At 43.0% G+C, this 23,101-nt stretch overlaps 3 protein-coding genes across 7 annotated transcripts in view; all 3 read left to right on the top strand.

Moving 5' to 3' along the window:
• SEC24C (SEC24 homolog C, COPII coat complex component) overlaps positions 1-6,914 on the top strand; it is a 36,018-nt gene extending 29,104 nt beyond the window's left edge. For all 3 annotated transcript variants that reach the window (XM_015288325.4, XM_004942080.5, XM_421617.7), the window contains 9 exons: positions 250-420; positions 778-874; positions 1,221-1,366; positions 1,837-1,975; positions 2,411-2,529; positions 2,847-3,026; positions 3,655-3,846; positions 4,280-4,369; positions 4,785-6,914. In XM_015288325.4, coding sequence (XP_015143811.1) covers positions 250-420; positions 778-874; positions 1,221-1,366; positions 1,837-1,975; positions 2,411-2,529; positions 2,847-3,026; positions 3,655-3,846; positions 4,280-4,369; positions 4,785-4,925 — 1,275 coding nt within the window. In that variant the 3' untranslated portion in view covers positions 4,926-6,914. The remainder of the gene's footprint in view (positions 1-249; positions 421-777; positions 875-1,220; positions 1,367-1,836; positions 1,976-2,410; positions 2,530-2,846; positions 3,027-3,654; positions 3,847-4,279; positions 4,370-4,784) is intronic.
• A 484-nt stretch (positions 6,915-7,398) lies between these two features.
• On the top strand, positions 7,399-13,937 carry FUT11 (fucosyltransferase 11). Its single transcript, NM_204428.2, has 3 exons — positions 7,399-8,186; positions 9,209-9,834; positions 13,265-13,937. Exons 1-3 carry the CDS (start codon positions 7,449-7,451, stop codon positions 13,410-13,412), a joined length of 1,512 nt encoding a protein of 503 aa, NP_989759.2. The 5' UTR covers positions 7,399-7,448; the 3' UTR covers positions 13,413-13,937.
• CHCHD1 (coiled-coil-helix-coiled-coil-helix domain containing 1) lies at positions 13,823-22,504 on the top strand. Of its 3 annotated transcripts, none has more exons than XM_040702732.2 (4): positions 13,823-13,965; positions 14,309-14,450; positions 17,831-17,931; positions 21,059-21,177. In XM_040702732.2, the coding sequence occupies exons 1-4, from the start codon at positions 13,855-13,857 to the stop codon at positions 21,086-21,088; spliced, it is 384 nt and encodes a 127-aa protein (XP_040558666.1). In that variant the 5' UTR covers positions 13,823-13,854; the 3' UTR covers positions 21,089-21,177. The 3 variants fall into 3 exon arrangements, with proteins under 3 accessions (XP_040558666.1, XP_040558665.1, XP_421616.3); XM_040702731.2 differs by having other exon boundaries at positions 17,831-17,946; XM_421616.8 differs by lacking the exons at positions 13,823-13,965; positions 14,309-14,450; positions 17,831-17,931 and adding exons at positions 20,170-20,335; positions 21,730-22,504.
• The last annotated feature ends 597 nt before the right edge of the window (positions 22,505-23,101 follow it).

Raw genomic sequence — 23,101 nt, 5'->3', positions numbered from 1 at the left:
TACAGGATAAAATACTGTAGGTGTGTTAAAGTAAAACAGAATTCAGGATTAAAGCAACATGTGAAATAATTTTCATGACATTTCACTGTTTTTCAGAGGCAGAGTTAAGCAGATTTTCATATTATCCTAATTTTCATTAAGTGAGACTTCATGTAAGATTGTTTTGATTGTGATTATAACCCCACTCTTGCTTTTCTTTTTTTTTTTTAACCACAAACTTTTGATCTTGTCTCTGACTTCCTTTCTTAGACTTTGTTTCAACCTCAGACAAGCTTCTACAGCAATTTGGCCAAGGACTGTGTGGCCCAGGGCTGCTGTGTGGATCTGTTCCTGTTTCCAAACCAGTATTTGGATGTGGCAACGTTAGGTGTAGTAACTTATCAGACAGGAGGCTCCATTTATAAGTATGCATATTTCCAGGTAAGAGCCCCATTGAATCAGATTGATATTTGATCTGAATAAAAGTTACTGTTCAGTTTCCAGTTCTTTGTAGTGTAAAGCATAGTGAAGAAGAAACTTAAGTAACACTTTATCTCCAAAGTAGTGCAAGGTTCTCACCAAAAGATTGTTAGATTTGTCTTTACGCAAAGAATGTATTAAGAACAACAAGCTATTCTGATAACTTTTAGCATGATATTATAGCAGTAGGGCACTAAGCCCTGCATGTTGACTGATTTTTCAAGTATTACTGCGAGCGATGCCTTTTTTAAAATTATTTTATAGTTTATATAGCAGCTCTGATTTGTGGTGAAACTTGAATTATTGATCATGTTTTAGCTTGAGGCAGACCAAGATAGATTCCTGAATGACTTGAGAAGAGATGTCCAGAAAGAAGTGGGATTTGATGCTGTGATGAGAGTACGTACAAGCACAGGTGGGTGTTAATGTGAATATGTTAATAAATTGACCACTTTAAGTATACCATATGGGAAGTAACGGTTTTTGCCCTTTTGCCCTTATTTAAAACTTTTCGAGGCTATGCCATGCAAAAAGTTCTTTTAAAGCTTTGTCATTTTAAGAATTTTGTAAAGAAAATGCTTAATAGGTTGAAAAAGATTTTGTAAAGGCTGAGAAAAGATTCCTGCTGAAGTCTCTCAAGATTATATATATATATATATTTTTTTGCTGGTAATGGGATTTTCAGGGTTCCGGAGGCTGTCTTGTTATTCTGCTGAAAAGTACAACTTATTTATATACTTCTTTGTATGCTCCTTTTGTAGGCATTCGAGCAACTGACTTTTTTGGAGCTTTTTATATGAGCAACACAACTGATGTAGAGATGGCAGGTTTGGACTGCGACAAAACAATCACAGTTGAATTCAAACATGATGACAAACTGAGTGAAGACAGTGGTGCGCTCCTCCAGGTGAGGTAGAGGGCAGAAGACTTTTTAGAAAGAGGAAGGGAACTAATTCAGAATTGTTATCAGAAGCATGCCAAGGCCAGAACCAAAGCCTAAGTGGGTAGTGTGCCAAGTGAAGAAGATAATTATTGCTTTGAAACTGACACTGCCTCAAGGAACAGTTCATTGTTTCTGTCCATTACTGTACCCCTAACCTTTCAGAATACCTGGTCTTAGGATGACCTCAAAAGCTTCAATCCACAGTCTGTTTTCCAAGACAAGTTTCTATGATTTAAAAACATTTGCCACTTGTTATCTTTCGTTGATGCTGATTCTTAGCGGGTGCTTTTAGCTTATTGTGTAGATCTTCTACATAATTTTCTTGCTTGTTAAAGCATCTGAGTCCTAATTTTTAATGAAGTATGTTCAAGCCCTGCCTAACATATTGTAACAGTACCTCATTTCCTATACCTTGGTGTTTTTGTCTTGTACAGTGTGCTCTGCTATATACAAGCTGTGCAGGACAGCGACGACTCCGAATTCACAACCTCTCACTGAACTGTTGTACACAACTTGCTGACCTCTATCGAAATTGCGAGACGGACACACTTATAAATTACTTGGCTAAATATGGTAAGAATAGATATGTTAAGAAGAGTCATAACCTTCAACTGCTGTTCAATTGCCTGTTGTCGTTCAGTGACACTTGTTCAGTCTTCTTGAATTGTCAGGTGGCAATTTTGATACTTCAGTCACTTAGAGCACAAAACTGTGGTGATAATATTGATGCTTAGGACAAGAGTTTCAAGCAGAAGGTGTAGGCTTATCGGTCCTACAAATTGTTATCTATATTTTTGGAGCTTTGTATTGAAAGCAATCTGAATTCATAATTTTGTTTATTTTTGGACCATTTGTCCAAAACCACGCTTCAGTTGTTTGTATTTGAACTACTCCCAAACTATAAATAATAGTTGTTTAGATTTACTTTGTGGAAATAACATTGGCTTTTTTACCTGTTTGTCAGCAGTCACTTCATAGCTGTCTCATTTATTTCTTCTTTCTCTGCAGCATATCGTGGAGTTCTGAATAGTCCAGTAAAGTCTGTACGAGATTCACTGATAAATCAGTGTGCCCAGATCCTAGCTTGCTATCGGAAAAACTGTGCTAGTCCATCTTCTGCTGGCCAGGTAAACTCTGATGCTTTAATTCGAATCAGATACTAAGATGTGATTTTTAGCTCATTCCTTGTAGTCTCTCTATTCTTATTTTTGAATAGAGAAATAAGCAATTGAAACAACAGTTGAGAGTGGCTTGTTGGACATCTTTCTGAAGCTCAGAAAGCACTGCCTGCTCCACTTATGTTACTTTTGCTGGTCCATATAGACTGTCAGTTTTCTATTCTCACATCTGTACCACACTGTTGGTTCACTCTAGCCTTGTTTCGTCAGGCATAAGCTTACTCAGCAAGAGAGCTGAACATCTTATGTATGCTTGTGACTTGTAGCTGATTCTTCCTGAATGCATGAAGCTGCTTCCTGTGTACTTGAATTGTGTGTTGAAGAGTGATGTCCTTCAGCCTGGTCCAGAGGTCACGACAGATGATCGTGCCTACATCCGTCAGTTAGTCACATCCATGGACGTGGCAGAAACAAATGTTTTCTTTTATCCCAGGCTTTTGCCCCTGGTGAGTAATCTGAGACATTCTTAACACTTGAGATTTGCTATTGCTTGACTCGTCTTAATGACTGGCATTTGTATTTTATCAATGGAAAGACATTTGAGAGGTATTTGGGATCTGGCATCTGTGAATATACTTCAGTTAATTTCACTCTGTGATAGATGCATTTCTGCATCTTGTGGATTTGTGGAAGGATTTGCTCTGAGCTGTGAGCATGTAACCAGTGGCATGCAAAAATCTTTTAAGTCTGTGGTAGTTTTTTTTAAATTCTCAGGCTTTTTGTAATCTTGCTGTAATCTTAATTGTTGCAGGGAAACTACTCTTACTATTCTCGCTTTCCAGTATCGTAGTTGCTGAAATAACACTTAGTACTAATTACATTCATGCTTCAGGAAGCAGTATTGAAACTACAGACTACATTCAGAGCAATTTCTGTTTTCTTTTGTTAACCAGTAGTCTCTTATCAGTGTCATGTTCAGTAAGAAAACTAGTCAAGAAAGAGGATACTTCAGTCACAGCTATTGCAGTGTTATAGGCATTAAAAAGCCACTAAGGTCTTGTCACAGAAGTTTTCAGAACTTCTTAAAATGTTTTTGTTTTATAACTGTGATTTCTTTACTTCACTCTAAAACAGACCAAAGCAGATGTTGACAGTGACTCCTTACCAGCAGCAATCCGAAACTCAGAGGAACGTCTCTCCAAGGGTGACATATACCTGCTGGAGAATGGGCTGAACATCTTTGTGTGGGTGGGAGTGAACGTGCAGCAAGGCCTGATCCAGAACCTCTTTGGAGTGTCATCCTTCAGTCAGATTAGCAGCACCTTGGTGAGCTGGATGGCAGTGTGGGAGATGCTGTCCGTGATAGTCGCCCAGTAGTTGAAAGATTGAGAAAGCAAGTTGAGAAAATAGTTTTAACTTTTTTGTGTTAGTAACAATGAGAAGCATGGGTGTGTGGAACTAGTGGAGACATCCAGTCTGAGCATGGGCACTTCTTTTTGTCGAGCTTAATTTGGCAAGCCACATTGCCATTGGTGGTGAGGAGAACAGCTGATACATAAATGGAGCTAATAATTGATCTTTAGTTTTGATACCATGTGGTATTTTCTTTTTAAATAGCTAAAGTCAAAGAAATTGTGACAGTAAATACGTTTGTAATGTTAAATAATGTGCCAATACTGCTGTGTTGTTGTTTGGTTTTTTTTTGATGTTGCTATATTTCTTCACCTGACTAATGGGGATTGCATGTCGTTCATTCCAGAGTACCCTGCCTGTCTTGGAAAACCCCTTTTCAAAGAAAGTAAGGTCTATTATTGACATGCTTCACCTGCAGAGATCTCGATACATGAAGGTAAAAATGCTGATCCTTATTCATAACTCTTATTCACCTTCTCTTTTACTTCTAGCAAAACAGATGATGCTAGTCCTGTTCATATAAAATCTAATGCTGAACACAGTCTTACAGCTGTGATTCAAACATACATATTTTTTCAAGGATCTGGAAAAAAAAATCTGTTATAGAGTTCATGCTTACCATAGTTGTAAAGATAATGTTTTTCAATCTAATTATACTTCTCCACAAACCACGTATGTGGAGTTTTCTTTCTAAATATGATTGAGACTTAACCCAGCACAAGTATGAGTGTGAAAGCATGGAAGCTCTATTTGCTATGTTTCTAGTTGTCTTGGTTGTATTTTGAGCTATCTAGCTTTTTTTTTTTTCTGAAGAGCATGAATTGTGCTAACTATCATGTTTTTGTTTGTAGTTGATAATTGTGAAGCAAGAAGATAAGCTGGAAATGCTCTTCAAACATTTTCTGGTGGAGGATAAGAGCCTAACTGGGGGGGCTTCATATGTGGACTTCCTGTGTCACATGCACAAGGAGATTCGGCAGCTACTGAGCTAGAGGAGGGAGTGGTGCTGGAACTCAGCAGTGACATTTCAGTCTTCTCTAATGATCTGATCGGAAGGTCCAGCGCCCTCAAAAAGGACAACATAGAAATCTGTACAATTCCATAATTTTTAATACACATGACATAAGCAGAAATCCTTTCAACCTCTCCTGGTCCCATATGAGAGATGAATTCTTTTTCCTGGTGAGGGCTAAAAAAAAAAAAAAAAAAAAGGGCCTTTGATACCAGGTCTTTTACTTATATCTAAATTGTTTCCTGTGCTTGGCAGGAGTTCACCCCCTCACCCCATGCTCGCTAATCCCGTTGTAATGAATGTAGTTTTTTTTCAGTTCACTGTACATGATTCAACATTGGGTGAAAAAGCGATAACTTCAAAATTTCTGGTAGTTGCTGTGTGTTTGTATGGGCGCGTGTGCATGCTCTTAGTGTAAAGAGGATGCACAGGTTGGGAGGGCAAGAGGCAGGTCGGGTGATGGGAGCTGGAGCAGCCAAATGTTTCCTTCCTCTTTGCAGAGGAAAACATGACATTGCAGAGCACAAATGTATCGTATTTGTCTGAACCAGAAATCTTCCCCCCCTCCAAAAAAAAGCATAGAAAGCATTAGGCAGCAGGAGAAATTTATTTTTGCTATCTTCCCTGTACTGTAAGTTGCTCTGTAGATCTTTACTGGAGGAAGTAATAGGTCAGTAAGTAACCATCAACAGCTTCTGAACAGCACAGGGATAGAGTCGGTGCTGCTTGGTGGTGTGAGCAGCGACTCCTTTCTCATTTCACAGCCCTGTGATAATGTCCTACTCAGTACATGTTCTGTGGTCTCTCTTCTTTTGCAGAGTTCACCTTGTCTATCCAGATGGCAGTGAGAGCAAAATCCTCTTAAAGTTGAGCAGAAAATACTTGTTACAAGGTGATTTGGGGCTGTGTGGGAGCTGGATGATAAGGAAGTAGCTCCTTTCAACCATACTGTTGTGATTCATAGCAGACAAGCAGGAGTATGAGTTCTACTGACCCAGATTTGAGACAGCTTTGTGCCCTGGATTACAAGGAATGGGGGACAAAAGCTGAGGTTTAGACTGCCCTGCATTAGGTATTGCTAGTACCTGATTTCAGTTACTGGGAAGAGTTTTGGCCGTAGGGAAGTTTCATCACTGAATGTTTATACCCTCTCCATTCTATCTACTGATCAGCTTGCACAAAGCCTTTTTATAAGCATGTTTGTTAAACTAAAATACCTCAGACATATAAGTCCATCCACGTCGGCCGCTCTGCCACTCCGTTCTGCAGGGGTGGTTGAGAAGACTCCTGTGAAGAAGGAGCAAGTGCAAATCAAATTCAGAATTCCAAGGGCTTTGATTCTTCACTTTGGGAAGGAGGATTGTGTAGTAGTTTGAGCACTTAATGGGTGTTCTTAAACTTCCCTGGAGTTTGAGCACTACGAGGGGGAGGAAAAATTGAGGGTGGTTAGAGGAGCTGTTGGCTGGGCTGGTCGTTTCAGAGAAAAGTCCTTATTAGGATCAGAGAAATATCTGGCTGTGGTTTTATTTAGTTCCATATACTGTAGCGTGTATATAAATCCATTTTTCTTACAATGCTGCTGATTTGTCTTCCCTCCCATCACTACATAGAAAATGGAGTATGGAGAAACTCTTTGACAAAGTGATTGACAAAACCTTCCTTGTTTTTGTATGGCTGTGGCTGACGTTTTGCTCCGTGCATTGCTCCAACCCAATGAGCTAGAGGATTTTTAACTAGAAGGGGAAAAGCTTCCCAGGAATATAAGGCTCAGCAACCGCAGATTTCCACAGATACTAATTTCTAGTGTTAATACTGAGGGCTGTGGGGGTGGAAATGAGATCATAAACGAACCTTTCATTTTCTTCACTTGTTTTTTTCCAATGCATCTTTTAATTTGTAAAGAAATAAAAATATATTAAGATGTATTTTATGTCATTGTTAGTAAATAAACACTGCTTATTTTTCTAAACCCTGTATTTTGCGGGAGGGAGGAGAGGGGAAGGGCTGCAGTGCGGCCGAGTGCTCTGCTCCTTCACAGCCTCCTGTCCTGCACAGCCGCTCTGGTGCTTTTCTTCCTTGTGAACGGCGGTAAGAGATTCAACGAGAGCCAGCAGACAAAAGGTGCTGTTTAATCTCCGTGAGCTTTATTTTTTTCTATTTCAGAACTTGCATTTTGTAGCGAGCGGTCTGCAACTACCCACCCTCCACTTCAGTACCAAAGGCGTTATTTCCAGGTCCGTGCAAGGAGTCCTGCTGCCGACTCTGGCAGGACGGAGCTGAGCTCTGCCCGCTTTCCCGCAGCGCCCACACGAGCGCTCGCTCCGTTGGCGGCGGAGAGGATTTGCGTTCGCCTCACGTAAGAGCGCAGACGCGCCACGCTCCCCGCTCTCCCTCCCCCGGCGGCCGCTGCCCGCGCGCCCCCTCACGCAGCGCCGCCCGAGGGCGGGGCCGGCGCGGCCGTTTCCTGGCGGCGGGGCGACCGGCGCGGGCCCAGCGGCGGGGCATGGGCGGCGGAGGGCCGGGCCGCGCGGCCCGGCGGGGGCCCGCTTGCCTCTGGGTGACGCTGGCCCTGGCGTGGGGCGCGGGGAGCCGGGCCGCCGCGGGGGACGGGGACGGAGAGCCCGGGCCGGGGGACGCGGGGACGCCGTGCGGGGCGGAGGGCTGGGCGCGGGCTGCCGTCCCGCCGGGCCCGGCCTTCGTGGCCGCGGCGTCGTACCGCGGGCCGGGCAACAACGACACGCGGAGCAACAAGGCGCTGCCCATCCTGCTGTGGTGGAGCGGCAGCCTCTTCCCGCACTTTCCCGGCGACACGGAGCGCATCGACTGCCCGCGGGGCTCGTGCCTCGTCACGCGCAGCCGGCGGGCGGCGCGGCACCGCCGCACCAAGGCGCTCATCTTCTACGGCACCGACTTCCGCGCCTACGAGGCGCCGCTGCCCCGCCTGCCCCACCAGACGTGGGCGCTCTTCCACGAGGAGTCCCCCATGAACAACTACCTCCTCTCTCACCCGCCCGGCATCCGCCTCTTCAACTACACGGCCACTTTCCGCCGCGAGTCGGACTACCCGCTGACGCTGCAGTGGCTGCCCGGCGCCGGCTACCTGCGGGGCCCGGCGCTGCCCCTGGCCGAGAAGGACGCGTGGCGGCGGCGGGGCTACGGCCCGGTGCTCTACATGCAGTCCCACTGCGACGTGCCCTCGGACCGGGACCGCTACGTGCGGGAGCTCATGAAGTACATCCAGGTGGGTGCGGCGGCGCGGGGCGCTGTGGGAGCCGCGCCTGCCTGGCCGAGCCGCTCCGTTAATGGGGTGTTTGTCCTGGTTTTTAGCCGAGACGTGAGTCGTAACGGGAAGCGTGCCGACCGCGGGCTGGACGGAAAGACTAACTGCGTGCCTTCCCACAGCGCGGCGCGGGCTGCTCCGCGTGCCGGTGGGTAGCTGTCGGGCATGGAGTTGGCCGGCTTGGGATCGGCAGAAAGTTGTGCTAAGCCCGCGTAGGTCTGGTGCGCTGAGCGCTGTTCGCTGCTGGAATCTCTGGAGCTTTAGGTGAGCGGGAAGGAAGGAAGGCTGCGAGTCATCGCGAGCCTCGTCCGTTGGGGAAATCGGAACAACTTCTGAGTCGGTTCTGCTGTTTGTATTGGCGGTGGTTAATTACTCACCAAAGTTTGTTGTTTGTTCAGTAACAAAGCGAAGACAAAATCTTTTTAGAAACCTGTCTCTGTGTTATCGAAGCAGGCCCTGGATCAAGTATGCTCTTTGTTTTTCCACAGTGCTCTTCCAGCTCCCTGCATCGACCTTTTTTTTTCAGTCTAACAAATGGAAGGTAGTTCTGCCAAACTGCTGAGATTGGGAGCTGTGTGAAATCATTGTTTGGAAAAGGCCTCATCCCTGCAAAGTAGAAATACGGCTTATAAACTCACATGGAGGAAGCTGAATGCCCTTTCTTACCTCTTAGTTTCTGCTTTGTTCTCTAATAAATACATTTTGGTTTTTTTTTTCTGCGAAATCTTGTTTCTCCACCTGTCCTCTCCCCTACCTGTAGTGTACTTTTTCCTGCTTTTGAAACTGAGCATTCAGTTTGTGACTGAAGCTGTTAAAAGAAAACTGGAAACTAGGAGTCATCTAAATGGGATGAAGTTGGAGCGAAGCGAGGCTCAACTGAGGTAGTTAGGAACTATTAAAGTTAGGATCTTAGGAGGACTATGAGCTCCAGGCAAAAAAAAATCACTTTGTAAAGGCGACTCATTATTTTGGTTATTTTATAGGTTGACTCCTACGGGAAATGCCTGCATAACCGTGAGCTTCCCAGCGAGCGACTGAGAGACACTTCAACAGCCACTACAGAAGATCCTGAATTCATGGCTTTCATCGCCAGGTACAAGTTCCACCTGGCCTTGGAGAATGCCATATGTAACGACTACATGACGGAGAAGCTGTGGCGTCCAATGCATTTGGGTGCTGTCCCAGTATACCGAGGCTCCCCAGCTGTGCGGGACTGGATGCCAAACAACCTCTCCATCATTCTTATCGATGACTTTGACAGCCCTCAAGAACTGGCAAAGTACCTTGATTTCCTTGACAAGAATGGAGAGGAATATATGAAGTATTTAGAGTATAAAAACCTTGATGGAATCAAAAACCAGTTCTTGCTAGAGAGCTTGGAGCGGCGGGAGTGGGGTGTGAATGACATGACTTTGCCCAATTACCTGAATGGCTTCGAGTGTTTCATCTGTGACAGGGAGAACGCCCGGGTCAGAGCAGAGCAGGAACACAAAAAGTCTCGTGGGAAAACTCCAGCTCCCTCCCCTCATATAGCTCATTTCCAGCACATGGGATGCCCTATGCCAACCCCTGGGTTTGGAAGTGTTGAAGACCTCCCCGGGGAAGACAGGTAATGTACCAGTACAATACTTTTTGAAGCAGAAAAGCTATAGTAGCTGTAATTTGTAATAATATTTGATACTTAAAGCATCTATTAATACATCTCCAGATATACTTTATATTATGCCTTGTTGGTGCTATGGCAGTTCTGCTAATATTGTGTAATGCTGAGACTGATGAAGAAGCTTGGCCAGTGTGCTAATTAGTGGCTCGAGAGACCCATAATAATATGTTCTGATGCTTTGTGGCCCTGGGCAGTTTGTTTCCTTTTTGTCTTTAGTCTGGGCCTCATTCATTCCTGTTGACTTCTTTTAAAGCAGAAGTATGGTTCACCCACTGTACTTCACAGGATATTATGTTGCAATGGAACAAAATTTTGGCCTGTGTTGAAGGACGCGATCCCATTTATTCAGGAGAGGGACCCTGCAGCACAAAATTAGTTCAGTGCTTCTTGTCCTTCTTCTACGCAGGGATCGGTACATTTGCCGGAGTCTGCCACTGTTGCAGTCAGCCCTGGAGCTGCCCCGAAGTGTGTCAGATAGGAATAAGGACACCAATGCTGAGGCAGCCAATTTGGACAGAGAGAAAAAGATTCTGGTTTTGTTTTCATGGTGTGTTTATTCCTTAGTGTTTGTACTGACTTGGTACAAAACAAGTCAGTGTTTGGGTTCCCAAACCTCGAGTTTTGCCATGGACAGTGTTTGAAGTAGCAGCTGTTGGATGGAAGGGTTGTTGCAGTTCATAAAACATGTGTGCTCTTTGTAGTTCATATTGCTGGCGTAACAGGCTTGGATTCCTCCGTGTTTGTCACTGTTCTCTGCATGGTCTACAACGATTTCTTTGTAGGCAAATATTCAAATGCATGCAATTCTGAGCCATCAGACAACCAATTGCAGCACTGCAATGTGCTGATGTTAGTCCCACTCTAGGATTAATGGCTTCATGAAAATACTGAGAAGCTCTGATGCACTGTCCAGAAAGAAGCTGTTACTGCATTCTATCGTAACTTATATCTGCTTAGAGCTTTCGTAATAATTTCCTAGACTGAGGACTGGAATACTTAGGAGTGTTAAAATGTTAGAGGAAACAGAGTTGAAAATGTAAATTTTCAAGTGCTCTGTAACCTAAAACTGAATTCTGTGTGGACATGAAGCTCTAAAACAGATTTTGTAAGGTTGTCCACCTGCTGTAACTGGAAGAAAGGGCAGGGGGCCACTTCTTGCCATATTTGGGTGCTTTTGAAAATGGCCAGCTGAAATAAAGAAAGAAAAATAAGCTGAGGTAGTTCAGTTTCTTTAGGATGTCCCTACTCCACAAAACTTGTGGTGTTTGTCACTAAGAAGCATTTTTCATGATACAATTAATTCTCGTGTTGACTAAGTGAAAAGTCATGCTGGTATGTAAAACAGAGCTGTAAATGACTTTGTAATCCTTTGTTTTCTTGAGGTTGATTGATTTATCAGTCCTGATAGCAACATGTGCTTTTTCCTTATCGCGTGCTCTGCAGCATTCTGGTCTGTGTTAAGTTGGTGTTTCTTTTCTTCTTCATAAATTTTCTTGTACTTGAGCAGTAGATGGCAGTAGAGAAATAACTTTGAAGACAGCATGGGGTGCCTATGCCACTTAACGCACATTAAAATACTCCAACTTCCTGTGCGGTGCTCAGGAGCACACAGTTTTGTAGAGATGGTTCATAACCCAAACTACAGCTGCATCCCATGTTTTTCTTTACAAAACATTATTGTGGAAAAACGATGCAGGGATATAAATGGCAAGATGTATGTGACATAGAAAGTGTGACTGTGAACGTGCAGGGTGACTTTGGGCTCTGGAGGCTTCTGGAACACCAAACAGCAGACGCAGGAGTTAGGATCTATTAAAATGTTGTTGTGCTGTGCACGTGTGTATGCCCTAACTCTTATTCACAGGTGCCAGTGGTTTTTTGTGTTGACAAATGTGCTGAGTTGACCAAATATCTCTCACAAGTGTATGTAGCCAGAGCACATCACTAAATCTTCACTTTGTGAAGATCTTGTTTCTTCAAAAACAGTAATAAACAGTAAGAGTGGCATAACAAGAAAAACATGAAAGCATTCTTATTTAACGTGCTTGACAAAGCATTCGTTTGGATACCGGGATTTCTCTTAGCGTTGCTGCGATAGAATTCAGCCGCAGACCTGTCACTTGCTGTTGCCCGCTGCCTCTTGGCCTGGTGCCTGGGTGAGGGTACTCACTAACGGGTGCCTTTACTCAGTGCTGCAAAAAACGTGTGACTCACATTGGCGCTCCTTGAGCAGAGGTTAATGAATTGAGCGGTGAAGCAGAGTGGTGTCACAGCGCGTCCAAGCGCTTCGTTTCACAAAGGAACCTGCAGGCAGGTGTTTTTGTATGCGAAAGTAAGCCTCTGTGGTCCTTCATATTGTAATCAATGTTAACAGGTTAATTTTGAGGTCTCTGCGGGAATGTCCCACCAAAGATGATTCTGTTAACTACGAAAACCAAATTCTCATGGACTACAAGTTTTATGCTGCTTCAGAATGAAAGTGCTTGTGACGTGTTCTGCATTTCATCTGCTCTTCCTGGAATGGTGGCTAAGATCTGCTTCTGGGCAATGCAGTCGTGTTTGCTGTAATGTATGGTGTCCAGAGTGAATGTTGAAGCACTGTGCTTCTGTCTGTGAGGGAGAAGCGCCCATGGGAGCAGCTTAAAAAGAACACCACAGAATTTGTGGTGATTTGATGGAGCTGGGTAGCAGCTGTGATAGAGAAGTGATAATCAGTCTGTCAGGAAGGAAGGATAGTAGTTACTAGCTGAACAGTGTTGCCACGCCTCAATGCAACAGAAAGGAGAGATGTAGTCTGCCTTAATGCAAATGGGAAGGGAATTGGTGTGTTGTCCGTGCAATAAGAAGGTTGAAAACGGGTGCATTGAAAGTGGTCTGGAGGAAAAGAGGAGGTTGGGGGATGCCAGGATTGCTCTCTGTTGTCATGCATTACCTGAATTTGTACTAACGGGAGTTCTGTAACTGTTTAATGGCTTGCCTGAAAAGGTTGATACCTCGATATCTGTAGCACACATTCTGGCCATGGAAGGCTACTCTAAAAGTCATATGAGGACTGCAGGATTTTACTTTAATAGAAGGTTTATAAGGTTCTTAATAATTCATGATTTAGTCTCTCTGGCCAATGCTAGTCACACTGATATTTCTAAAATGTTCTGAAGCTTATATTAAGTTTGCTTTCCACAGGGAATTTTCATAGCAAGTTAGTTCAGGTGGGTTGGAGCACAGCGGCACAACATACATTGTCATGACCATCCCTGGAACTGTTTTCCTCTTAGATGAAAAGGAAAAACAAATACTAATGCTATTACAGCTGCAGACACTTCTGTGTTGGTTTTTTTTTTAAACGATGTCTCTTTTTTTTCTTCATTTGTTTCAGTTGGAAAGAGATGTGGCTTCAGGACTATTGGCAAAGCCTTGATCAGGGTGAGGCCCTCACTGCTATGATTCGTCACAATGAGTCACATCAGGGAAGATTTTGGGATTATATGCATGAGATTTTTCTCAAGAGGACCAGGCAGCACTGATCCATCCCTGTAAGAGCTTGGTTTGAAAACTGCCTTGAAAGTTGTGACTGAGAATTCTTACTTCTCTCCAAATGTTTGCCTTGAAATAGAAGAAACTCTCGCAGACTGTTTTTCTGGTGCATGAAGTGAGTGGTTCTCTGTTGCGATTTCAGCTGTGGAGGTGTCAGCAACTGCTTGTATCTGAATTTCAGCTCTGTGCTGTGAAGCTGCTCCTGACGTGCGGGTGTCAACATGTGGGGCAAAAGAGGAATTCTGCATTTGGTATCGCTTCCCTGTGGCTTCCTTGATTTCAGAGGAACGTATTTCAGACTCTGCTCAAATGCCCTAAGTTATTTCAAGAACTTTTTTATATCCAAAACACTTGTTTTTTTTATATTTCACCACTTACTCTCCTCATTAAGTTATACTTTTACCTGATAATAACAAATAGCTTTTCCAGTGAATGAATTTCAGAAGACTGGTGCCTATGAAGAGCAGTTGTGCCTTACGAAACTGCAGCAATAAAGTCTCTTCTCTCCAAGTAAATGTGCCTCAAACGTTCCTCCTTCTCAGGGTAACTGAACAGCTATAGGCAGGTCACATTCTCTCTGCCTCATTTTTCTCTTACGCTAACTTTCCAGGTGACACATACAAATAGGACGAGAGTCTAGATTGCTTAATGCACAACTTTGAACCAGGTGTTTGATAACAGAGAGAGTATCGCCTGGTATTGCGCAGAACCAGGGTAGAACGAGCAGCTTTGTTCTTTTTAACTTTCCATAAAATCTAAAAACCCAGCAACTATCTTGACTAATTGATTTCTCCTTGATGCGACTCAAAGGGCTTTGATTTGTTCTTCTTGAGTGTCTGCATCTTTCTGCAAAGACAAATACATTTTAATGGTGGTGCTTTTCCAGTGCTCCCTCCAGTTTGGAGATGAACCTTGCAAGTCTTTCTGTGCTGATGTGGATGATCAGAATGGGGAGCACGGAGGTGGCTTTGTATCTGTACCTAATCTTAATGCAGCAGGATCCTGGTTTGTGACTGAGGTTCCTAAAAGTAAGTGATGACATATAAATCTTCTTTGCTGCATAAAAACTCAGTGTTTGTTTCCCAGGTGATGCAGTAATTTTGCAGTGTTAAAATCTGGGCATTGTGAACAAAGAAGACCTGCAATTAATCCCTGCATTCTTGTGGGTATGGAAAATGCACATACAATACACTGATCCCACCTGACTTTTTGTACAAAATAAGGAGAAATTTGCTTCTTTTTTTGCTCCTCCTTCTGTAATAAAGTAACAAATGGCTCTTCAGCTAAAATGCATTCACCAGTATACATTCCTCTTTTTTTCAGGTACTTGGGCTACAGGAATGATTAGGTGAATATATCTGAATTATTTTTTCAAGTGGATTATTCAAATAAGATTAAGATACAGACCTGTATATTCAGGATTAAAGTGGTCACAGTGTGTTTGAGAAGTAAATAAAGAAAATTAAGACTGCTTTAGCTCTGAATATGAACTTCGAACTGTTTAATGAGATTTAAATTGTGTGAATTAATTTCTTCAGTTAATTGAGATTCTATTCATTTCACGTATCTATATTGGAAAGCATTTGGTCCTCATTGACTGTCTTCTTAATCAGCTGTATCTCAAGAACCTTTCTTATCCAAGTTTTGTTGGGGTAGGCAGGAGAAATTCTGATTTGGCTTTTAATACTAAACTTAAAAGTAAGGTCTACATGCTCACACGTTTTGCTTTTTGCTATTTTGTTCTTTAATTTAAGTAGAATTTCTAGAAGTCGGGGGATGTATCACCAAGTCCAGATATTATTTTTTAATAATTTATCTGCCATTGCCAGAATTGGACATAATATACATTATGTATTGTCCTGCAGTAATAACAAGTAAGTACCAATAGCAAGCACGTGTATCATAGCACTTGCTTAATTCTTGATTAGTGAGGTCCTAACCCCTCACTTCCCCTTTCTGCACAGCAAAATGAGCATGTCTTGGTTGACTGATGATAGAATAGAAGATCTGGTGCTACAAACTTAAGAGTAGCTAGTAAAACTGTAATCTTTGGGACCCTCTATATGAATTTACTAGTTTGAAACCCAGTATTCCTTCACCACTATTTTTTATCTTTACTTAGTATATTACATCCATCAGTCCAACAAGTTTGTGTTGTTGGTTTTTCTTACTGTATGTGTATAGTACAGAAGGCTGTTTGAGTTTCACAACTACTACCAAATATGAGTATTTTTGACTGCTCTGATCACAGTATCCTTTGTTAACACAGGTGAGAAAGCAGCACACGTATGAAAATAACTTTATCACAAATATTCTTTGTGAGTTTTTTCTGAAGTTTTCAAAATACAAATTTTAGTTTGTTGGCTAAGAATCACAAGGCAGTTTCAACAGCTCTCTCTTCCAAGCTCTCAGTGTCTTCCTAGATATAGCTGTGTTTTTCAGTCTCACAAGTGATTGGTTTCTCAGAAGGTGATGAGTGCCAGGTGCCACTCTTCACAGAGTGAAGCAGATATTCACCCCAAACCTTGTGTTTCTTTATTTTTGATGTAATTTTTTGATGTAATTTATTCTGTTTTTATTTTCCTCCTGTCTTGTCAAAGTATTCTTTCTGAGCATGTGCGTCTTCAAGGCTGAGTTCTTCTACCAGGAAAAAAGAATATGAGATTAATTTACATAATAACTCATTTTGAGAGGATTGCTCTTTAATGTCCAAAGGCTACTGCCAACGTTAGCCAAAGTGACTTCAATTTACGATCCTAGTTGTCTTTCTACTAATGCAAATACATGAATGCAGACAAGGAGGAAGGTCACTGCAGCAGTTATTCATACTTTGGAGAAAGGTGTCCATTTATGCAGGTTTCTAGGCAGTGGATTTCTTACTTCAGTGCTTTGAATCCAAACCAGCTAAATAGAGGCTGAATGTCATCACTCACGTTGTGACTGCTGGAAGGCTTACATGATGCTTAAAAACAGTGTATACAGCCATCTTTTGTTAACCCTATTCTTGCACAGGTGCCCTTAATCACAAAACCACAACTGAGCCTACTTGGGAATTTTAGCAGAGGGTATCAAATAGTAAGGTGATAAAGAAGTTACTGGTGTGCACCCTTTGGCAGTCCTCTACCAGCTGGAGTGAGTCACTTCCCTGCTTGTCATGCATTTTCCTGTTTACTGTGTGACTAGAGGGAGGATTTCGGAGCTGTCAAGACAGCTTTATTCATTAGCATTAATGTTCTAAAAATACTTACCTCCTCCTCATAACTGCATATATGTGAAACCGTAGTAGATTCTATTAATGCTGTGTCTTGGAATTGACTTGAAAAATTGGGATAATTTATGGCCTCTGAGAGGTGAGAGAGAGAGAAATGTCTGACTGAAGGTTAAAAATCCAGCTATCCATTTCATTGCATTGGACAAGCTGAAGTTATCTTTCTCCTGCCAAAACTGTGGTATCAGGCACTGCTTGGTTTTTTTCAGGAAGAAGCTGGGTATTTTATTTGTTGAACTGCTAATCTGTGTTTTCTTTCATAAGGACTGCAATTTCTAAGAAGATAGCCTCAGTGGAGAATACTGATTTGATACCAAATACTGATTTTTGCAACTGAAAAGAGAAAGTTTTTTTTTTATTTCTGTCACCGTAGTAATTTTCAGTTAGTAATTTAAAAACTGAGCTAACGATCTCTGGGTCTGTAGTGATAAGTAGAATGAAACGCTTCAAGAACCAGGTGACAGTGGCTGTGTTTGAGGAGAAAAAGGAAAGAGAGTCTTTCTGTCTGCAAAGTGCAGCATCTGGAGAATCACAACAGTTGTCACACCTTAACAGAGGGTAGTTTTGACTGTTTTGGCAAACAATAGATGGTGAAGGAACAAATAACTCCTACAGGGCTGAAAGCAGCATAAATTGAATTGGAACACTGTCAGGGACATTGCTGTTTAAACAGGCTTTGCTATGTTAGACAAGTGGCCATCTGCCCCCCATAACATCCTTACATACTCATGTTTCACCCGTCATCCCAAGAGAGCCACTCCCTTAATAATCAGCTGTAATCTATTTGGCTGAATTTAATTAAGATTGTTGATAGATCTCCAGGCACCTCCTGAGAAATTGCATGAATCAGAAACATACAGGAAGGTACCCTTCTTCATTCTGCCCAGAGACCTCTACTGATGGGTTGAAATTAATCAGAGACAAAATCCTTTTAGTGATAGGACCAGCTGAGCCAAAGCCTATGCTGAGTTTTAACAGAGTGCACTTCTCTTATGATTCAGTCTCTCTAAGCTGGCAGCGAGAGATACGTGGCCTTGCAGAGGGATTAGGAAGAGTGGAGAGGAGTGGAACTGCAGGGTTTGTTCTGGAGCTTTGACAGGACTGGCATCTTAATTTGTATTCTATGTGCTCTTCCTGCAGAAAAGACTCATCTAATGCTGAAGCAGCTCAGCTGGAAATGGTTTGGGGAATCTTGGAATGGATCAAAACAGACCACAATGGTTAGAAACATCTCTGAGCAAGTAAGGAGACATCAGGTAACTTGTAGCAGAATGGTCTGAAACTGAATAGGTCTGAGAATCAGGGATTAGGGATGGCAGCTCAGATCTATTTAGGTGAACAGAATAGTTCAGGGAGGCTGATACGGTTAAGATAGCTCAGGATAAGGTAGGCTAGCATTGTAGTGTTAGGACAGTGAGCTGAGAAAAGAAATTGCCTCTTTGTGCTAATGAATGCACTAAGAGTTTGTACCATCCAAGCACAATGCCCAGCAGAGGGGAGTAACTCTGAACTGATTCTAATGTTTGCAAACTGGTTAATCGTACTGCTAGTTAAAGTGGGGCTGTCTTTTAAGGCATCTCCAATTAAATTGATATGCCCTAGGACAGCTAACATTGAGGCTAAGGAGATCAGGGTGAGACAGCTGAGAATAAATAGCCATAGGCAAGGGTATTACGAGGTTGTATGGGAAGAATTAGGGCACTCAGGATAAACTTGGGTGAATATGTTAGAATTTACTTGAGGAAAGCTGGATCCAAGCAGTTCAGAAAGACGCTGTCAACTCTATTCATTTCTTCCAATACATCTGATTTGTAATTGTTTTTGGGAAAGTACCTGGAAGTTTTAGATGGTCTCAAGAAAGAGAAAGATCTATGGTGTAATGTCTTATCTTTTAAGAAGATATGTAAGGCAGCAGTCTCATTTTAAGGATGACTCTTATTGCAGCATTTTTAGCATTGCGCACAATTACAGCACAGCATTTATTGCAGCGTTGTAACTGGCCATCATTCCATTTATGATGTAGGTTTTTTTTCCAGTTCTAGTGATGATAGTTTGTCTGTGGCTGATTTTGGTTTTGACACTGAACACAGCTGAAACACAGGGTAGGATTCAACTTCTAATGGTATTGGTTCAAAAAAGAAGTTAGAAATGCAGTTAGAATTTTACATGCTCTTTATCGATGTGTGTTCAGAATTCAGAGTGAAACACCTGTGGGGTTTGTTGAGGGAAATGGGCTTCTGACTTCCCCTGAAAAATCAGAATTTCTGCCCCATCCATTTGTGCAAAACAAAACACAGGCTACGGGGAGACTCAGATACTGAGTAACAAACCTATTCTGTAGCTCCATTAAAACAAACGCTTGTTCCTTGCTTCTGATACGTCTGCATGGTGTGTGCAGACACCATCACGTACGTTATCCTGTCTGCTTGGGAACTTCATAGGCTGATGCTCCAATGCGAGGCTGAATGCCAAGAAGAAATAGCTTATAATGCAGAGAGCAATAACTGGGGCAGGAAAGTATTAAAATTCTCCTTGTGTAGCTTGCCTTTCTCTTCTGCAACCCCCCCTCCGTTTTTCTTGGAATTGTTTAAGAGAGATCAGCTTTTGAAGGTGAAGGTACCTGAAGGTGCTGCCACCATTAGCTAATGTAATTTGTAAAAAGGAAGGGTGATTTACAATGCCTGCAGTTCAGTTTCTCAGCTGGCTTAGTAATTACAGCAGTCAGATGCGGCAGAGAAAAATGGCGATTGGAGGTGTAAGCAGGGGAGGCAAAAACACAGCAGCTGAACCTCGCAGGGACTGCTGTTCTGAAGTATCACCTGTCTGTGTTCACCTGCAGTGCCGGGTGTGAGCCCACAGGCACACTGGGAGGTGTCTGCCTGTAGCTGTCTGTCACGTAAGATAGGGAGATGGCTGCTTTCTGTGCCACCGGGAAAGTGTGGGAGCAGAGAAACGGCCCTCAGAGAGCTGCTTCAGAACTAACAGTCAGTCTGTTTGAATCGGAGGTGAGCTTTTATTTCTCCTAAAAAAGGTCTACAAGAAATCTTTTATTTACTCGAATGTGTTTTCTCCCATTTTTAAATTGGACTGTAAGAAAATATGAGCTTAAAAATAACACAAATAATGATGGTCAGATAAGCCAGAATATATTAAATGTACAGCTGCAGCAAAATCTGCTAATGGTGCAGAGAACTTTCTGGCGTTGGTGTGGTTCCGTGTAAACCAGGATAGTGAGAAGCCCAGTGTCTCCATCTCCTTGAGTAGGCCAAGACTGCTTGGGTTTTGTGTGAAATGTTAACTTTTCACAGACTGGAAAACAGAACGGGGTGGCGAGGCCGAGGTTGCAGGCTAGCACTCCCTGCAGGGCTGGCCCGGCCCAGCCGTAGGGCTCTGGGCCCTTCAGCGGGCACCCGGCGCGCCCGCCCGCTCCCTGCGCGTGCTCGCGAGGCGGGTCACGTGAGCGGCGCCCGGACCCGCTCGCCGTACGGCCTGTCGCAAAGAGCATGGCGGCGCCCGTGTACCCGGCCTGGGTGGGCCGCTGGATCTCCGGGCAGTGGCGGCAGAGGAAGCGGCCCCCGGCTGTCCGCCCCACCCGGCCGCTGGTGCTGGCCAACAAGGTGGCGAACCGTCGAGAGTTGGCGGGAGGTGAGTTACCGGCATCGGACCGTCAGTCGAGGGGGGCACCGTCCCGAGGCTCCGTGAGGTAGAGTCCCGGCGGTGGGCTTTCCCGCCTCGCCCCTCAGAGCTGACGCGTCGCCCCCTGGGGGCCTCACGCTGGGGAACGGTCATCGCGGTGACGGCAAGGACAAGTTCGTGCTTGGAAGAACCTTGTGCTCTGAACGGCGCCCGTGGGGAGTTCCTGACTTTTGCTGTAAGGAATGTGTCAGCTGGAACGCTGCAATACAACAAGGAGGTGTTTGCTGAGTATATGGAAAATGTGGAGGGAAAAAAACAAACAAAGTGAAAGAAAACGTCTGTGGTAATTGGTTAGCATTCTCTTTGCATGTGGGACAAGACCAGAGGCATCCCAGCAGGCAAGGGGCCCTAGTTTGTGCCATACAATTAGTGTGTGAATTCTTCTGAAAAGCACGTTTTCCCATACTCCAACCCTCAGTCTATTATTATACTCTTTTTGTAAATTCTTAAGGTAAATGCTATATCAAAATGTAACAACCTGATGGGGCAAAACCTTCTGGTAGGAGTTTTTTTTCTCTAATTCAAGCAGTGATTACGTCCTCCTCACTGTTGTTCCTTCTCACATGCCTCTACCCCATCTTCAAATTCTCTTTGGAACTATGTGTGCTGTGGAGGCTGTTGGCATGAAATCTCAGATACTTGAGCTCTCATAGTTGTATCTTTCCCTTCTAGAGGCGACCTGTCTTACAGAGATGTCAGTAATGATGGCCTGCTGGAAACAGAATGACTTCAATGATAAATCTTGTGCTGAGGAGATCCGGGCGTTCTATGACTGCGTGGCAAAGGCAGAAGTAATGAAAATCACTTTTATGTTCTTAAAGTCCAGTAGTAGGGAAGGAGGAGAAACCCTCAGTCCTTTTTTTGTGAGCCAACGTAACAGTGTTCTGTGAACGATTTGATTTGTGCTTTGAGAAATTTAGTGTGATGCACATCGGGTACACAGTCCTTTCTGTTTGAATTTAGAATTTCAGTAAAGTAAAGAAATGTGGGAAGGGACCAGGTGTCTTGTATGTTATAAGTAGACCTGAACCAGTAATCACATTTAGTCCTTTTGTTGTTCACATTCTAAAAGTAGAGCTCTGTTGCTCTTAGTCAATTCTAACATAGGCCATTTCTCTTAATTGAGAGATCATCTTCACAACGTTTCATTAATTTCGCCATTTAAAGAAGCCTGTGCAGTTCTTAGAAGCCTTGTGACTATTTAGCCAACTGCTATTATGAGTGTTGCTTAAAGAAATAGCATTCTTATCAAATAAACATTCCAGTACAATTATTATTAGTCTTTGCAGAGCCAATTCAGCAAATAAGCAGGTAATATTCTTAGTTTTCTTTTTCTGTTTCAGAAGGAGCGCAAGGAAAAAAAGGACGAGTACGCTCTGTCACTCAAAGGAAACATACCTTCAAGCAAAGTGAACAGGCTGCTGAGGAGGTTTCCTAATATTACACGTTATGTGTAATGTGCTTTGCTAAAGGGACTGCGGACAAGCAGTTAAAGTTGGGGTTTTGGGAAAATAAATGAAAAAATGGTTGTATGAATGTTTAATGTCAAGTGATGTCTGTCAACACTGCTGGGTGGATCTTGACTTCATATTTTATTTCCAGTGTGGAAAAAAAAATCCCATCTTGATTATCAGCTGAGTTTGTTCATGAGGTTCTGGGATCTTGTGCTCTTAGGATTTTTGCAGTGAGTTGTCCGACCAGCCACTGTGTGGAGTAATGTACTCACTGTGAAATAAAACCTTCTAGGAATGTGTGTAAACCTATTCTCTAAGCTAAGGGTGACTTTTCTTTGGTTTATAATCTTCCTGCTTAACTTATGAGCTGCTGTCAATAAGTGTTCGGGCCCAGACGCTGAGCCAACTTAAAATTGATAGTAATTTAATGACTTGTACTCTTGCATTTATGTATACACAGTTTGGTTCCTCTTGAAGTTTTTTAAATTCTTGTTCATGTGCAAGAAGGCTGTGGAATGAGGAAGAAATTTCCAGCAAAATGCTTTGGTAATACACAATGCATTGGTAACGGCTTTAGACCCCCTGGTTTGCAGGTGAGAAAAGCATGGTGTCGTGGCAGATCAATTAGGTTGCCTGTACGATAACAAAATGATGCAAGACTGTTGTTTGGCCTGGGTGAATCAGATTCTACAGCAGAAAGTTCCATTGTTTCAGTTAAACAAACAAACAAAAAAGGTGGAAAGTAAGTTCAAGGAAGTACTGGTACTGAAACTGTACCTAAAGTAATGTTAACTAAATTAACTGTTAGTTTTGATTTGTTAACTTTCACTGGAGTGCCACAGAACTGCAGATAGGTTCCTATTTTAGGACCAGTACCTAATTGGTTAAAATATATAGTAAGAAAAATGCAGTGCCACAGGGAACTAACCATGTAATCGTATACGTCACCGATTCTTTGGAGCATAAAGAAAAGGCAAAGATCAAGATATAGAGTGCTACTTGCAGACTATGACTGTGTAGTTTATTTAAATGCTCATTGATGAGTTCTCCCACAAGGTAACTTATTCTGTTGTTGCTATTGTGGCATAAAGGAGTCCTTCAGAGGAGCTGGGATGAATAAGAACGTTCCATTCACACCTGAGTTTGGGAAAATGCTTCTGTACGTAACATTTTGCATTTCCAATCCAAAAGATGCCCTCTGAGTGCATATTTGCTAGTTCTTTATTTCTGAAAGAGATGAGCTAAGCTGGGAGGAAGGAAC

This window comes from Gallus gallus, chromosome 6, assembly GCF_016699485.2.
Source record: "Gallus gallus isolate bGalGal1 chromosome 6, bGalGal1.mat.broiler.GRCg7b, whole genome shotgun sequence".
Taxonomy (NCBI): Eukaryota; Metazoa; Chordata; class Aves; order Galliformes; family Phasianidae; genus Gallus; species Gallus gallus.
The sequence above is the reverse complement of the archived record's forward strand: the minus strand, read 5'-3'. Positions and strand labels throughout refer to the sequence as shown.

Excerpts from the sequence above, each read along its gene's own strand:
- FUT11 (NM_204428.2), top strand. The coding sequence starts at position 7,449 with ATGGGCGGCGGAGGGCCGGGCCGCGCGGCCCGGCGGGGGCCCGCTTGC. Across the intron at positions 8,187-9,208 it reads AGCTCATGAAGTACATCCAG|GTTGACTCCTACGGGAAATG; the intron begins GTGGGTGCGGCG and ends GTTATTTTATAG. Across the intron at positions 9,835-13,264 it reads GACCTCCCCGGGGAAGACAG|TTGGAAAGAGATGTGGCTTC; the intron begins GTAATGTACCAG and ends CATTTGTTTCAG.
- CHCHD1 (XM_040702731.2), top strand. The coding sequence starts at position 13,855 with ATGAATTTCAGAAGACTGGTGCCTATGAAGAGCAGTTGTGCCTTACGA. Across the intron at positions 13,966-14,308 it reads AAACGTTCCTCCTTCTCAGG|TGCTCCCTCCAGTTTGGAGA; the intron begins GTAACTGAACAG and ends GTGCTTTTCCAG. Across the intron at positions 14,451-17,830 it reads TGTGACTGAGGTTCCTAAAA|AAAAGACTCATCTAATGCTG; the intron begins GTAAGTGATGAC and ends CTCTTCCTGCAG.